The following is a 13751-nucleotide window of genomic DNA, read 5'->3' as shown; positions in this document are numbered from 1 at the left end:
GGATACTTTTTTAAAATAAGGAAAACATTTGCACATGTTTATTTGGGAGAAGAAGTTGAAGATAGAAGAGATGTGTGGTAGAGGGAGCATACTGGGAAAGCAGATGGAAGTGGGATCTAGAGTGAAATGGTTGACTTTAAACAAGAGGTGCTTCTTTTCTCTGAGATTGAAGGATGGGAAGATGTCAGTATAATGTAGTTAAGTCTGGAGATAGGAGGGATACAAGTTTGAGGGAATTTGCCTTCACCCTCTATGAAGTAAGCAGTGATAATCAGAGGGTTAGACATTGGGTAAATGACATTCAGGAGAGAAGTAAAGATTTTAAATAGTCATTAAGGACTTCCCTGTTGGCTCAGACAGTAAAGCGTCTGCCTACAATGTGGGAGACCCAGGTTCAATCCCTGGGTCGGGAAGATCTCCTGGAGAAGGCAATGGTAACCCACTCCAGTATTCTTGCCTGGAAAATCCCATGGACGGTGGAACCTGGTAGGCTACCGTCCATGGGGTTACAAAGAGTCGGACATGACTGAGCGACTTCACTTTCACTTTCAAGGACCACGGAAGAGGAAACTGACAAGAAAGGAAATGACCAGAGGAAGGACTGAGGAGGGGCCCTGAGCATAATGATCAGTGAGGCGACCCCACGTAACATAGCTTTGGAGTGGCTGGGTTGATGCAAGGGCAGGCACTGATGGGAAGGGAATTAGGGCACTAGTGATGTGGTTACTTAAAGCGATGGAAAACTAGGATGGCCAGCTGGGCCAAGGGAGCAGGGCTTGATCAATGAGGTGGAAGAGTATGCTCAGGAAGAGCAAGAGCTATTGTCATCAGGGAGTAGGTTGTTGGAGTTTAAGGTCTCATAGGTAGAATGGTTCAAGATGGTGAAAGTGGTCTAGGTCTGGTGACTGAACTGAAAAGAGAAGTGAAGGTAGTTTGCATTAAAGAGCTCAAGGAAGTAAGAGGCTAAAATGTTGATTAGGACATTGGTTAATTAAATGTTAGCAGGGTAGTTGGATACTTGCCAAAGTCCTAGATAAATAGGAGAGTTTTAGTAATAAGAGATAGATGAAAAGGATGAGGGAAGCAGAGGGCAGTTGACTAGGATGGAAGGGAGTTTTACAAGTGGGTGGAAGGACAGCTCTGGGGAACTCAGAGAGTGTCTGCCCCCATGGACTTTTCAGTTGAGATTATGGTAGAATGAAGGGAGCACTCTTGAGAGGGTGCTGTCAGATGATATCCTGAGGAAGAATTAAAATCATCTGAGGCCTGGAAGAGATAAGAATGTAGGCTTTCCAAAAGCCTCAATAAGAGGAAGGGGATCAGTAGGGGCAGAGGGAGGGGGAGGAATGTGAAGCTACTAAGGTGCAAGGAAATGCGGGAGCACACTGGGGAGGAGCACAGGTTAAATAGCCATGACTCTGGGCCCTTCAGCCTGTCCACTGAGTGAGGGTGAGGGAGTTCTCACTCTGGCACAAGATGCCCAAAGAAATGACCTTTGATCATTGCTGTTGTCAGATTGTGTTTCAGATGCAGCGATTGCTGGAGACAAATTGCAACACAGACCCTGGCTCCCCTTGGAGTATCAGATTCACTTGGGAGCCTAACTTCTGGACCAAGCAGCTGGCTTCCCTAGGTGAGCCCAGGGCCTACTCTATGGGCCTTTGCATGATTGCTAAGAACACATTTAGACCATCTGCTTAACTCACTGGGTAGATCAGCATATGCCCATGAGAAAGCACTCCCTGAGACTGCCAGCGGTCATGGAGTCATTCAGCAAACCTTTTCCTAGAGATGATGATGGTAGGGTTGGGGCGGGGGTGGGGAGAGCTGACAGCTTAAACAGCAATGGCAATATAGGACTTTTGTAAGAGGACCAGGTGAAATCTGAGTTTCCTATTTTACATGAACGTCCCTGTTCTGTTGGTTTCATTGCTAGAGGAGGAGACAAGACCGTGGTCCTCCTCTCCAGAATGCTGTATGGCAGTGCAGGCGGACCTGTGTCTCCGAGTACAAGGGTATACATGTGTGTGGGCACAAACAGAGATATTTCAGCGACACAGAGAGAGGAGACACACAGGCAACGTCACATACATCTTTTGGAGTTGAGATGTAAGAAGATAATTCATGACCTTGCACATTTTTCTTCCCTGCTGCAATAACTTGCTGGCGTTCAATATTTAGGCAGAATGTAGACAATTTGAGGTTGTGCCTGTGTTGACAACCTAATGGTAGGTTTGTTAAACTAATGGCCAACTGCTGCCTTTATCTGGACTGATAATCTCATTGAAAGTGTTTTGAACTTGACAGAATAATAAATGATATTTAGGTTTATTTTCTGCTTCCCTTTCCCTTTTGATACAATTTTATCACAGACCTTTGGTGAGCACCTGCTCTGAGTCAGGCCCCACATTGGCCACTAAGCGACCAAAGATGACCACCTGCCCTCAGGACACTTGGTTTTACCCTACATAAGCCTCAGAGGAGCTGAAGAAGCCATTAGACTAAAACAGCAATAGCATCATCTTCTCATGCATGAGGGCCTTAGGGTCCTCAGACATCAGCACTGACTCTTGGCACTGACCTGGGGATGGAGCTTCCCCACTCTCCTCCACCCTGCTTGCCCAACATCTAGTTCTCCAGAACTGTATTTGGGGACTTTCCCATTGGTCCTGGGGATGAATCTCCTTTGCTACTTTTTAGTACACTCCCTCTTCTCCCCTCAGTGTTGATAGTTTTGGTCTGAGTCTTTCTTGGGCTATTCTGTTAAAAAAGAAGTAGGTACTCTGTGAGGGAGCCCAGGTTTCCCTAGTGGGATACAAACAGAGTCAGGACTGAGCCTCTGGTAAAAGCTGAGCTGATTCCTCAAATGTTCCAGGCCCCCAGCACAGGTCTGTATAGTTTCTATTGCTGATATCATTCTAGACTGAGTCTTGGGGGTTAGGGATTGAATTTCTTAATCTCTGCCTCTGGTACAAGGTTGTTGAATGATATCCTTTGGCCCTGGAAGAGGGAGGTAGAAGGAGTAGGGGGAACAACTGCAGATCACCTTTGGAAACACTCTCTATTCTGAATTTTTAGGCTGTATAACTACTGAGGGTGGACAGCTGTCCCGGGCAGATACTCCTGCTTATGGAGGCTTACAGGGACCATCATCTTTTTACCAAAGCCACCAGTCCCCAGTGGCTCAGCAAGAGACTCTCAGCCATCCTTCGCATAAGTTCCAGTCTCCAGCAATCTGTTCCTCCTCCGTGTGCTGCTCCCACTGCTCCCCAGTCTCACCCTCCCTCAAAGGCCAGGTCCCCCCACCCAGCATACACCCGGTGCACAGCTTTAGGCAGCCCTCCGAGATGGTACCCCAACAGCTGGGCTCCCTGCAGTGCTCCATGCTGCTGCCCAGGGAGAAGGAACTGCCCTGCAATCCTCACCCGCCAAAGCTGCTTCAGCCCTGGCTGGAAACCCAGCCCCCTGCGGAGCCGGAGAGCACACCCCAGCGGCTGGGGCAGCAGCTGACTTCACAGCCCGTGTGCATCGTTCCCCCACAGGATGTTCAGCAAGGAGCCCATGCCCCGCCCACCCTGCAGACACCCTCCATCCAGGTGCAGTTTGGCCACCACCAGAAGCTGAAGCTCAGCCACTTTCAGCCACCGCCACAGCAGCAGCTGCCACTTCCACCCCCTCCACCCCCTCCACCCCCTCCACCCCAACAGCAGCCACCCCCGCCTCTCCCACCATCTCAGCATCTGGCCTCTAGTCAGCACGAGAGCCCCCCGGGGCCTGCCTGTTCCCAGAACATGGACATAATGCACCACAAGTTTGAGCTGGAGGAAATGCAGAAGGACCTGGAGCTTCTCCTTCAGGCTCAACAGCCCAGCCTGCAGCTGAGTCAGACCAAATCGCCTCAGCATCTACAGCAAACCATCGTGGGGCAGATCAATTACATTGTGAGGCAACCGGCGCCCGTCCAGTCCCAGAGCCAAGAGGACACTGTGCAGGTGAGGTCAGGGTGGTACCACCTCCCTAGATTCTCCCTAGGAGAGCGTCAGGGACACAGCCTACCCCTCACAGTGTGGCACAGGAACAGTTTCTTCTTCTTAAGGTGGCCTTGAACTCAGCTCTCCCAATTCAAGACTGTCCTGGACTCTGCCTTCCATCTCAGGAAGGCTCCACTCCAGAGAGCACAGTACTTAGCCCCAACACAGATCCAGGCTCAATCCTGTCCCGAGTGGCCTGGCTTAGTCCTGTCCTCCTGGGTGACACTAGGGACCATGTCTGTTAATGGCACCTCCTGAGCTGTCAGGACTCCAGTCAGTGCAGGGCAGAAGGGAGGCTGTCTCTTACCTTTGTGACCTCACTTCCTTTACTGTAACTTACGAATCCCAGCTGGGGGAAGGGGAGAGCTTAAGCATATCATTTGCCTAGAGATCATACAACATTGGGGGCTTCCCAGGTGGCACTAGCGGTAAAGAGCCCTCCTGCCAATGCCACGGGTTCGATCCCTGAGTTGGGAAGATTCCCTGGAGGAGGGCATGACAAATCACTCCAGTGTTCTTGCCTGGAGAATCACATGGACAGAGGAGCCTGGCAGTCTGTGGTTCATAGAGTCACAAAGAGTTGGACATGACCGAAGGGCACATGTATGCTCATAAAACATCGAGTGGGAGCCTGGTGGGCTACCGTCTATGGGGTCACACAGAGTCGGACACGACTGAAGTGACAGCAGGGAGTGCCAAGACTTGGGTCCACGCCAGCTGGCTCTGAATTGCCATGGAGGAGGCCTTGTTCTCTCCCTAGGAGGATGACTAAGGCTGCTCTTCTCTTTTCTCAGCTAAAAGCCAATTGGAGAGGTGCAGTTCGTACCTCTGGGATCTTTGCAGCACTCCACATCTTCATTCTTAATTCTTGCTTTTCTTGGTTTCCAACAGCTTCCTGTTCCAGACCCTTCCTCCTCTCCTTTCACTTTTTTCATAGTGAAATATATGTAACCACATTTATACCTTCAAAGCGGCTCTATAGACTTTTACTTTATTACAAAATATAAGGCTTAACATTTATGCTTCTGCACTGACAACTTCAATTTTATATTTATTTATTTGGCTGTGCTGCATAGCATGTAGGATCTTAGTTCCCCAACCAGGAATGGAACCCATGTCTCTTGCAATGGAAGGGCAGTTTCTTAACCGCTGGACCACCAGGGAAGTCCCTAAGCACTGACTTCAGATCATGCTTTAAATGTCTGCCTCTAAGGCTCAGTTCCTTATATAGAATAACTCTTACGATGGCAGAGAAGGGTCTAGGGTTTATAGAGGACCACAGCTCTATAAATGTAAGTCAAAACTGTTGTGATTGCTTAGGTAACTATGACAAAGTTAGCTCATGATTCTTGGTTTGAGTTCTATTCTAAGATGTCATATTAGGAACAGCTTAGATAAGAGTATCTTCCTGAAAAGATTTCAGGCCATCCGCAGCGTGTAGGTGGTGATGGCAGTAGTGGGCAGCGCAGGTGGGCCTCAGCATTTACCACCGCGGCTACTCTTTGCGGGAAATGAAAGTCACTCAGTTGTGTCCGACTCTTGTGACCCTGTGGACTGTAGCCCGCCAGGCTCCTCTGTGCATGGAATTTTCCAGGCAAGAAAACTGGAGTGGGTTGCCATTTCAGGACCCACCCAAGTTCTTATTTTCTCCTCCAGGCTGCAGATGAGCCCCCAGCACCTGAAGGCCCAAAGCCGACTCTCCCTCTTGACAAGAATACTGCTGCTAACTTGCCCCAGGCATCTGGGGAGGAAACCCCTCACAGTGTCCCCCCACTGGACAGCGCCATCCAGCACTCCTCTCCGAATGTGGTGAGAAAGGTACAATTGGAGCCTGCTTTCCCTGATCATATGGGACCCACTACCAGTCAAGACCCTGGGGACCTGGCTGAGGATGTCTGGGCGGGGGGAGGAGTGTCCCTGTCCCGTCCCTGGATGTTACACAGCCCTGACTCATGCCTTCTGTCCTAGTGAGTGAGCAAGGTCCTCCTCCACCCCATTGGCACTCCCCTGCACTTAAATTGGGAGCAGCTGGGCTTCATTTCCAGAGGAAGGGGAAAGGGAAGGAAAGCCAGTTTGTTGAACACTGACTGTGTACCTAGAACTGTGCTTGGTGCTCCACAGGGTGACTTCACTTAACCATCCCAATAGTTCTGTGAGGTGGGCATCCCCATTTTATAGCTAAGGAAACTCAGATCCAGGGGCCTACAGCTAATAGATAAAAGGGGCTAAGGTTTTATGTAAAATGAGACTCACAGCCTGAGCTTTTTCCTTTCTGCAATGAATGACAGTGGGGAAAGTGTTTTATGTGGTCCCGTAATCCAGAGTTGGCTGGCTTTAGAATTCGAATTAATGGAATTCTGTGGGTGAGTGGTCTGCAGGGCTGACCTGCAGAGGTGGCTGAGTGTCTGAGGACACTGGGATGTTTTGAAGATAAGCTAACGAAGCTCTTCCTGTCTGTCCCCCTGTCTGCTTGGTGGACGGTTCATGGCAATAACCCAGAATCCTACAGCTCCTGGTTGACCTACTCTTACTCCTGTCTTTCATCTCTACCCCGGTCATCCTCCTAGCTGGAACCTCAGTGCTGTGCCTTCCCACCAGCCCTCCATGTGTCCCTTGGCCTGTTCCCCGTATCCTGTCCCTTCTCTGGTCTCGTCCCCTCCACCCTCCCGGTACTTCCTCTCAGCCCTGTACCGGGAGCTCTGCCAGCTATCCTGCACCCTCTGGCCTGCACTCTCACTGCAGCATCCCTTGGGTCTACAGTCCCAGTTTCACTAGTGGTTCTTTGTACCCACTACCCCTCATCACGTTTCTCCCAGCAGCACCATTGCCATAGATCAGTCTACCTCAGTGATACCTGAGAAGAGAATTTTGAAAAGTAAGAGATGGCAAAATTGCAGTGTTACCTTAGAAATCCCTTGAAGTCTGGTGCTAAAGGCCTTTTAGTTTGTGCCTAGTCTGCCCTATCCTTTTGAAAATGGCTTAGAGGCCCAAAAGATGTTATAAATTGGACCTGTGCGGCTCTTAGCAGTTTACATTCTTACACCTGAGGTAGATACCTATCTGTTCAACCATCCATCTATCCACCCATTTATTTATTCACTCAGTGATCAAAAAAATATGTTAACCTCCTACTGTGTGCCTCCTATTTTTATAGGTGTCAGGAACACAGTGATGAATAAGTAGTCTCACTTTGTACTGTATAGTCTAGTGGGAGAGAGTTAAACAAGCAGCAACCATGAAGTATGATAAAGTGCTGTGATAGTCAGTGGGGTGTATATAAGGGCATTGAACTCTTGGAGATTACTTCCTAGAGAACATGGTTTTAAGTTGAGATTTGTTTGAAAAATTAGGCTGGTGAAGGAGAGATGGAGGGGGAAGGCCAGAATAAATAGAGGGAATGGCTAGTAGGAAGGTCCAGAAGTGAGAGAAAGCCTGGGCTACTTAGGGGGTTTCAGATAATTTGACTTGGTAGGAACATGAGATGAACTAGATAATGGGAGTGCTTGAAACCAGAGTAGTTAGAAAGCTTTGTGAATTATGGTCTGAATTTGGGATTCAGTCTTGGGGGTTGCGAGGTGTGAATGAAGGATTACTAGCAAGGAGGATTACTAACATGGCTTGAATTAAAGTATAGAGAGATCACTTTAGTTACAGTAAGGGAGACCAAACTAGTACAGAGGAGAAATAGGAGAAGATGAATGAAATCAGGTAATGATGGGAAAGAAGAGGCAGCAAGGACCTCAAGAGATCAGATCCTAGGAGATTTTTGGACTTGGAGTCTGATTGGCAGTGGGAAGTGGGGGAAAGGACATCCAGGGTGTGTCTTGGTCCACTGAGTTGCCATTCATCTGAGATGGGAGCATGGGAAGAAAAGTACATTTGAGGGGAGGAAAAAGTCAAGTTTTGAATTGGTGGTGGTCTCCTCTGGAGGCTACGTTATAAGATGACTGGAAGACAGCTAACACTAGAGGGCAGCAGGGAGCATGGGGATTACCAGTGCCCAAATGGTAGTGGGAGCCACACTGAATATACTTCTGCTTATTTGATGGGTCTCAGTTCTGCTCCTCCACCCAGTAGAGAGGAAAGGAGGCAAGCCACATGCAAGCATAGCCTGTGCTACCTGGGTGGGTGGCCTGCAGGGTGCTCGGAGCCACAAAGGGAGGGGCTGCTTTGCTCCTGCATGGCTGCAGGGTGGCAGTGGGGTTAATGAAGATCCTAGGATATCTAACTTTTCATCTGGAGCTGCCTCTGGCTGTTACCATGGACTTATGCAGAGGTGTGGAGGGGCCACGTGACCTGACTTTTTTCAGACATTTCATAGGCTTCTTTAAGGCTTGTACTCCCAGAATAAGGATCCTCAAGGTTGCCATCCAGGGGAACCTGGTCCAGAGGAACCTTTGGGTCTACTTGACTGAGCGAGGTACTGGTTATACACAAAGCTCCTGAAATAAGGAAAGGGGCTTTCTTTTTGAGGGAATTCATTGTCTTGAATCTGGGACTGGGCACGGTGTGGGATATGAAGGTCAAGTTTACCCAACATTCTAAGCATCTTATCATTGATTTATAATACTTTGTATAACATTTTATACTTTTTTTTCCATAGATTTTTATATGTATTTTTCTATTTTATCTCTTTGTTTATCCTAGCAAGACTATGAGGAAGCCACTTTCTTATTCCCCTTTGAAAGATGTGGAAACTGAGACACAGAGAGATTAAGTGACTGCCTAAAAGTTAAACAGCTAACTATTGGCAAGGTTAGGCCCAGAGCACTTCCTGCCTCAGCCCTGGGTTCAATGACTAGGTTAAATTGCCTCTCTGTGCACTGCAGTGGGAGTAGTACCCGCTGCTGGATTTTCCTATCTTCATACTCCCTGAAGTAGCCTGAGGCCTTGCTGGGGAGAAGTCTTAGGACCCATCCTAGTTGGGTCTTGACTAATCTTTATTTGGTAACGGCACTTAGCCCCCAGCCCACTTCTCGGTCTGTACTGGCTGGCAAGCGCCAGGGGAAGTCAGAAGTCCATCTGAGTGCACAGACGAGAGGAAACGGTGGCAGCGGGCACAGCTCTGTGTGTTCCACAGAGACCCACTCCTGCTCGGAGCCGCTTCGTGTCACTACAAGGAGGACTTTTGTTACAGCCGAGCAGCTGTGCACACGTACCTGGGAGATGGTCCTAAATGAGCTGATGGTGAAAACAGATTGCTGCTGCAAATGAGATGTGAAAGTTCTAGAATGGGTTCTGCACCCACCACCTTCCGTGCCGCCAGCAGAATGTTTTTGTGTGAACTTGGACATTTGTCTGTCAGCTGCTGTTGTCTAAGATTTCTAATCTTGGTTCAGCCACTTTGAAAAAAGGTGATGAAGAAAGACAACTTTACAACAGAACCCTTTAAATACCAAGGGAAACTGGAAGACATTTCAGTGGCTTCGTTTCATACTTTTGAACTAGTCGACTGCTGAAAAAGACACACACTCCTTTTGTCAGCCCTCATGGAATCAAGGCTGTAGGTATCACAGAGAGCTCTAGCTGAACCCCAGTTCACCTGCAAGAGGGGCCTCTGTTCTGCTCATAGTGGGGCCCCAGATCTTCAGAGGACTTTGAGGCCACCAAGTTACTGCTTACGGCTTCATTGGAGTCTGGGATATATTGTCAGCAAATGATGCAGAAGTATTTGATATTCCTGTGGTCGGGATTAAGAGTGGTGCAGAAGAGTGGAGGATCATCAACCTGATGAATAGCATTGACGCCTTTATCGAAGCATTTTGATGCCTGGGCTCTTGACTTGATTCTTAAAACTCAGTGAGATTTACATTCACCTGTAGAGGAGGAAGTTCAAGCCCAGAGATGGAAAATAATTTGCTTAAATGCATATTCTAAACCTTGACATAAGTGAGGAAAAAGTAGGCACCCTGCCTTCACAGTCTCCAAATACATGGCTATAGACCAGGTCATGGGTTCTCATCCATGTCTTTTCCAGAAGCAACTGTCTTTTCCTTGCAGCCTGGCACTGACAGCTTTTGCTCAGAATGCTTCCAGGGCCTGATAAGGCTTTCTTATGGCCCAGGCTGTGACCCGTTAACAGGGCAGAACTGTATAGAGATGTGCACGCTGTCCCACATAGGAATCGAGCCAAACACTCCCCAGGTCTGGCTCCGTGAATTTTATACTCTTTAGGAAGCCTATCTCCTTCCTTCTGTCCTGATTTCATTCACAGACCAAACCTAAGATCTTTGTCTAGGTCTCCTGGTTCACGAGAAAATAGGTTCTTGCTCATAGACCTTTAAATTTCCTTAACCCAGCCCAAGAAAAATACCTCTGGCCTAGTTCTTCCACATCTCCAAAATTTGGGTTTTAAAGGTTCCACTCATTCTAGCCTTCACTTCTGATTCACTGGACTCCGCTTTTTCCTTTGCTCTTCCTTCAGCCTCAGACCCTGATCCTCTTTGTTTTGTTTATTTGTTTTTTTCCATCTTCTTGGATCATCAGGGCACTGGGTACTCTTCAGTTCTTCTCTCTTCACCATCCATAATTGTTTTCCCATTTGACACCCATTGGTTAGCGGATATCAACAAAGTTACATCTGTAGCAACAACCTTACTTCATAAAAGAATTTTTCATTAAGCTGGCAGGACACTTACTATCAGCAAGAGCAACTTTCCTATTAAAAATCAACTTGTGAAACCACTGGCAGGAAAAGTTAGTTCCCCACTCAGCTATCTGATTCAGTTGTGTCAAGATCTACCGCTGTTAAAGCAGTCTACTTAATCTGAAGCTGTTGAAACACTCAAATATTCCAAAGATTTAGTTCACAAATCTATTTACATGCATCCTTGTCTCCTTACCTATTTCCTTCAGCCAAGGTGAAGGCCTTCAATGTGTTTCCAAAAGACAACTCACAAGTCATTGGTCTCTTCTCCTACTGTACCTGTACGTGGTGGTCAGTCTTTGACAAATTTAACTCCTAGGATCAAAACCTGAAACCAGAAGTAAGCAAGCAAAGCTTCAAAACAGCAACAAGAATAGTTGTCACAAACCTCACACATTATACTCTGTATGAGACTATAAGCCCAATTTAGTCAACTTGATCTAGCAAGCTTAGTTATATGGTTTTCTTTGGAAATTTTTAGTTTTTCTATATATAGCAGTAAGCAGAGTAGAAGCAGGGAATTAGGACTTCTATAATGGCCACTAACAACAGGAGAGAAGACAAGAAACTTCACCTGGAAAAGTGCCATGATGTGATGTCATTCACGGAAAGGACTAGCTAAACCCTACTACATTCTTAGAAGTTCCCTAAAGCACTGATGAACTACAGAATACCCCAGCAATAGAGATTCATCAGAATTCTTTTACATCACTAAGAAATGGTCTCATTTGGCCTCAGGTACTCTGTTTAGTAAGACAGGGTAGTGTGCAAAGCATTTTAGAAGTACTATCCTTCAAAATAATATTTTAAAGTCAATTGCATTTTGTTATTGAAAGAGGTATGTTTCAGATATCTGGAAAATTGATTTCTGTGAAACACTACTCTATCTGTGCTACTTTATCCCCAGCAATATTATCTTGCTGTACAAACTTGAAATTTATATTAAACTCAGGGTATGTGCACCAGGTGTCTGCTTATTGACTTCTCAATCACGTCGTACTAGAGCACTAGCTTTCTACCTAGTGGCACAAAATCAAGACCAGCCAGCAGGTTTCTGAGGCTAGGCCCAGTCTTGGATTCTTTATTGAGCTTGGAAAATTTGGGTACTCACTCTGTGTCTCAATTTCCCTTCCTGTTAAAATGAAAGAACAATGTCTTCCCTGAATTTTGACAGCATCTTGTGGCAATCATTAGAATGGCAATGTAGGCACTCCAGGTCTTCAGAAAAAGAAATTGAATTCAGCAAAAAAAAAAAAAGAAAGAAAGAAAGAAAAAAAATTGAACTCCAGAAAAAGATCTGGGTGGTGAGAAAGGGGAGAGGAAAGGCAGCAGGTGACAGAGCACAGATGAACAGGATTAGACGGGTGAAGGACTGCAAAGGTGACCGGGAGCAGAGGTTGAAATTTCAGACAACTTAGATAGGCCACAGGTCAGGCAGGTGGCAAGCAGAGATAAAGAGATTAAGAGACAAGGAAAGCAAAGGGAAGGGGACATATAATTTGGGAGGAGACCAAATTAGGGGCAAGTAAGGAGATACTAGGTCATGGAGGTAAGAGAGAGCGCCCTTCATATGTCAGAGGTGACCTGAGCTGATTCCCAGAGGTTTCTTGTTTTTTTTTTGCATTTTTGACTTTTCTCCTTGAACTAGAAAATAGCTTATTTTTACTTGCAAACCTCAAAATACATATGCTCACTGATGAAGCCTGAGGTTTTATATGTGAAGATGAATTCAAGGTGTCAGTTAATCTGGGAGGTGTCAGTGATTGCCCTGCACAGACGTTCCAGCTGGCCATACACTTTCACCTTCTCTCATTTGACCTCTGAACAATCCCAGGTGCTAGAGAAGGCAGATAGCACCTTCTCCCCTGACATATAAGCTTCTCCTGTGTGTGAGACACCAAATGTCGGACAGCTTGGCCATACTCACAAGCCCTTCTCCAGTTGTAGCACGTTCCTGAGAAGACCTTTCCTTCCTTCCTTGCAGGCCCCGGCGACTCAGCCTGCTTTCCTGGCCCTGAAAGTTGGCCCTCCCCTTGTCCCTACTCACCTTGTAGCAGAGTGGGATAGAGGATCTCAACTCCTCTCTTTCTTTCCGTACATGACATAAGGACCTTCTGTGTTAATATTTTGTAGTTATTCACTCCAGAGAGCCAAATGAAGTATCAAACATAAGCAACATACAAGATAATAGGTTCCAGAACTGCCACTGTATTTGCATAGCCTATAGAACAGGATTGAGGCCAACTTCCACAGAGCACTTTTTCTGAGTCTCTTCTTAGAATTTCCCCATATATGTTCCCCAGGTCCTTGTTACTGTTACCAGAGCTTCACTCCACTCCTGATAGCCTTGGCCTTCTTGAGATTGGTTATAGATATCAACAGGAAAGAGATCAGTGTAGTTTTCAGTATCAGGACAAGTTACTAGCCTCATGCTGTCTGCTAGGTGTTGTGGGAGCAAGTCCAGCAGGCCCAGCTCAAAATAAACCACAACAGAGTTTCCACAATTCTTCCATGGCTCAAGTAGCATGCTCTCTCTCCTTTATCATTATATTGACTCACATTTCATGGTATGTAATAAGGGGAACTGAATCCTACAAATGTGATCTCTACTAATCTGGAAGGTTTTGTCTTTGGGAATTTAATCTCGTGTGTATCTTAGGGCATACAGCCCCTGACCATCTGGGACCTGGAATGGTTCCAGATGGATTTTGGTACTCTTGAGGCTTGGCCCCAAGGATTTCACTAAGTTATCTGTGTCATTGGTAGATGAGATGACTGCATTAAATATACATGTCAAATAGGGAGACAGTCAAAGTATCCAGCTCAAAGGATTAGACAATCATGTATAAAAGGAAATACAATGATCGTTGGATATTCTTATCCAAAGATAAGAAAATACAGAATATCAGAGAGCTGTATGAGTGCATAACCAGGACAACAAGGGGACACAAGGGATGCAGGCCTGGGTATGTTTGAGATAGCCCTTGGCCTCTGGCCTCAGTCCCTTACGCTGGGCTCTATGCCTAGTTTATCCCATTTCGTTTGAGCATTCCCCCCATCCCTCCTCCTCCTCA

At 46.7% G+C, this 13751-nt stretch overlaps 1 protein-coding gene across 2 annotated transcripts in view; it reads left to right on the top strand.

Annotated features, from left to right (window-relative positions):
- TRIM66 (tripartite motif containing 66) overlaps positions 1 to 13751 on the top strand; it is a 43541-nt gene that overhangs the window by 14845 nt on the left and 14945 nt on the right. For both annotated transcript variants that reach the window (XM_027563214.1, XM_027563215.1), the window contains exons 9-11: positions 1516 to 1633; positions 3079 to 3992; positions 5688 to 5849. In XM_027563214.1, the coding sequence (XP_027419015.1) occupies positions 1516 to 1633; positions 3079 to 3992; positions 5688 to 5849 (1194 nt within the window). The remainder of the gene's footprint in view (positions 1 to 1515; positions 1634 to 3078; positions 3993 to 5687; positions 5850 to 13751) is intronic.

The sequence above is a fragment of the Bos indicus x Bos taurus genome, chromosome 15, assembly GCF_003369695.1.
Source record: "Bos indicus x Bos taurus breed Angus x Brahman F1 hybrid chromosome 15, Bos_hybrid_MaternalHap_v2.0, whole genome shotgun sequence".
NCBI lineage: Eukaryota > Metazoa > Chordata > Mammalia > Artiodactyla > Bovidae > Bos > Bos indicus x Bos taurus.
The sequence above is the reverse complement of the archived record's forward strand: the minus strand, read 5'-3'. Positions and strand labels throughout refer to the sequence as shown.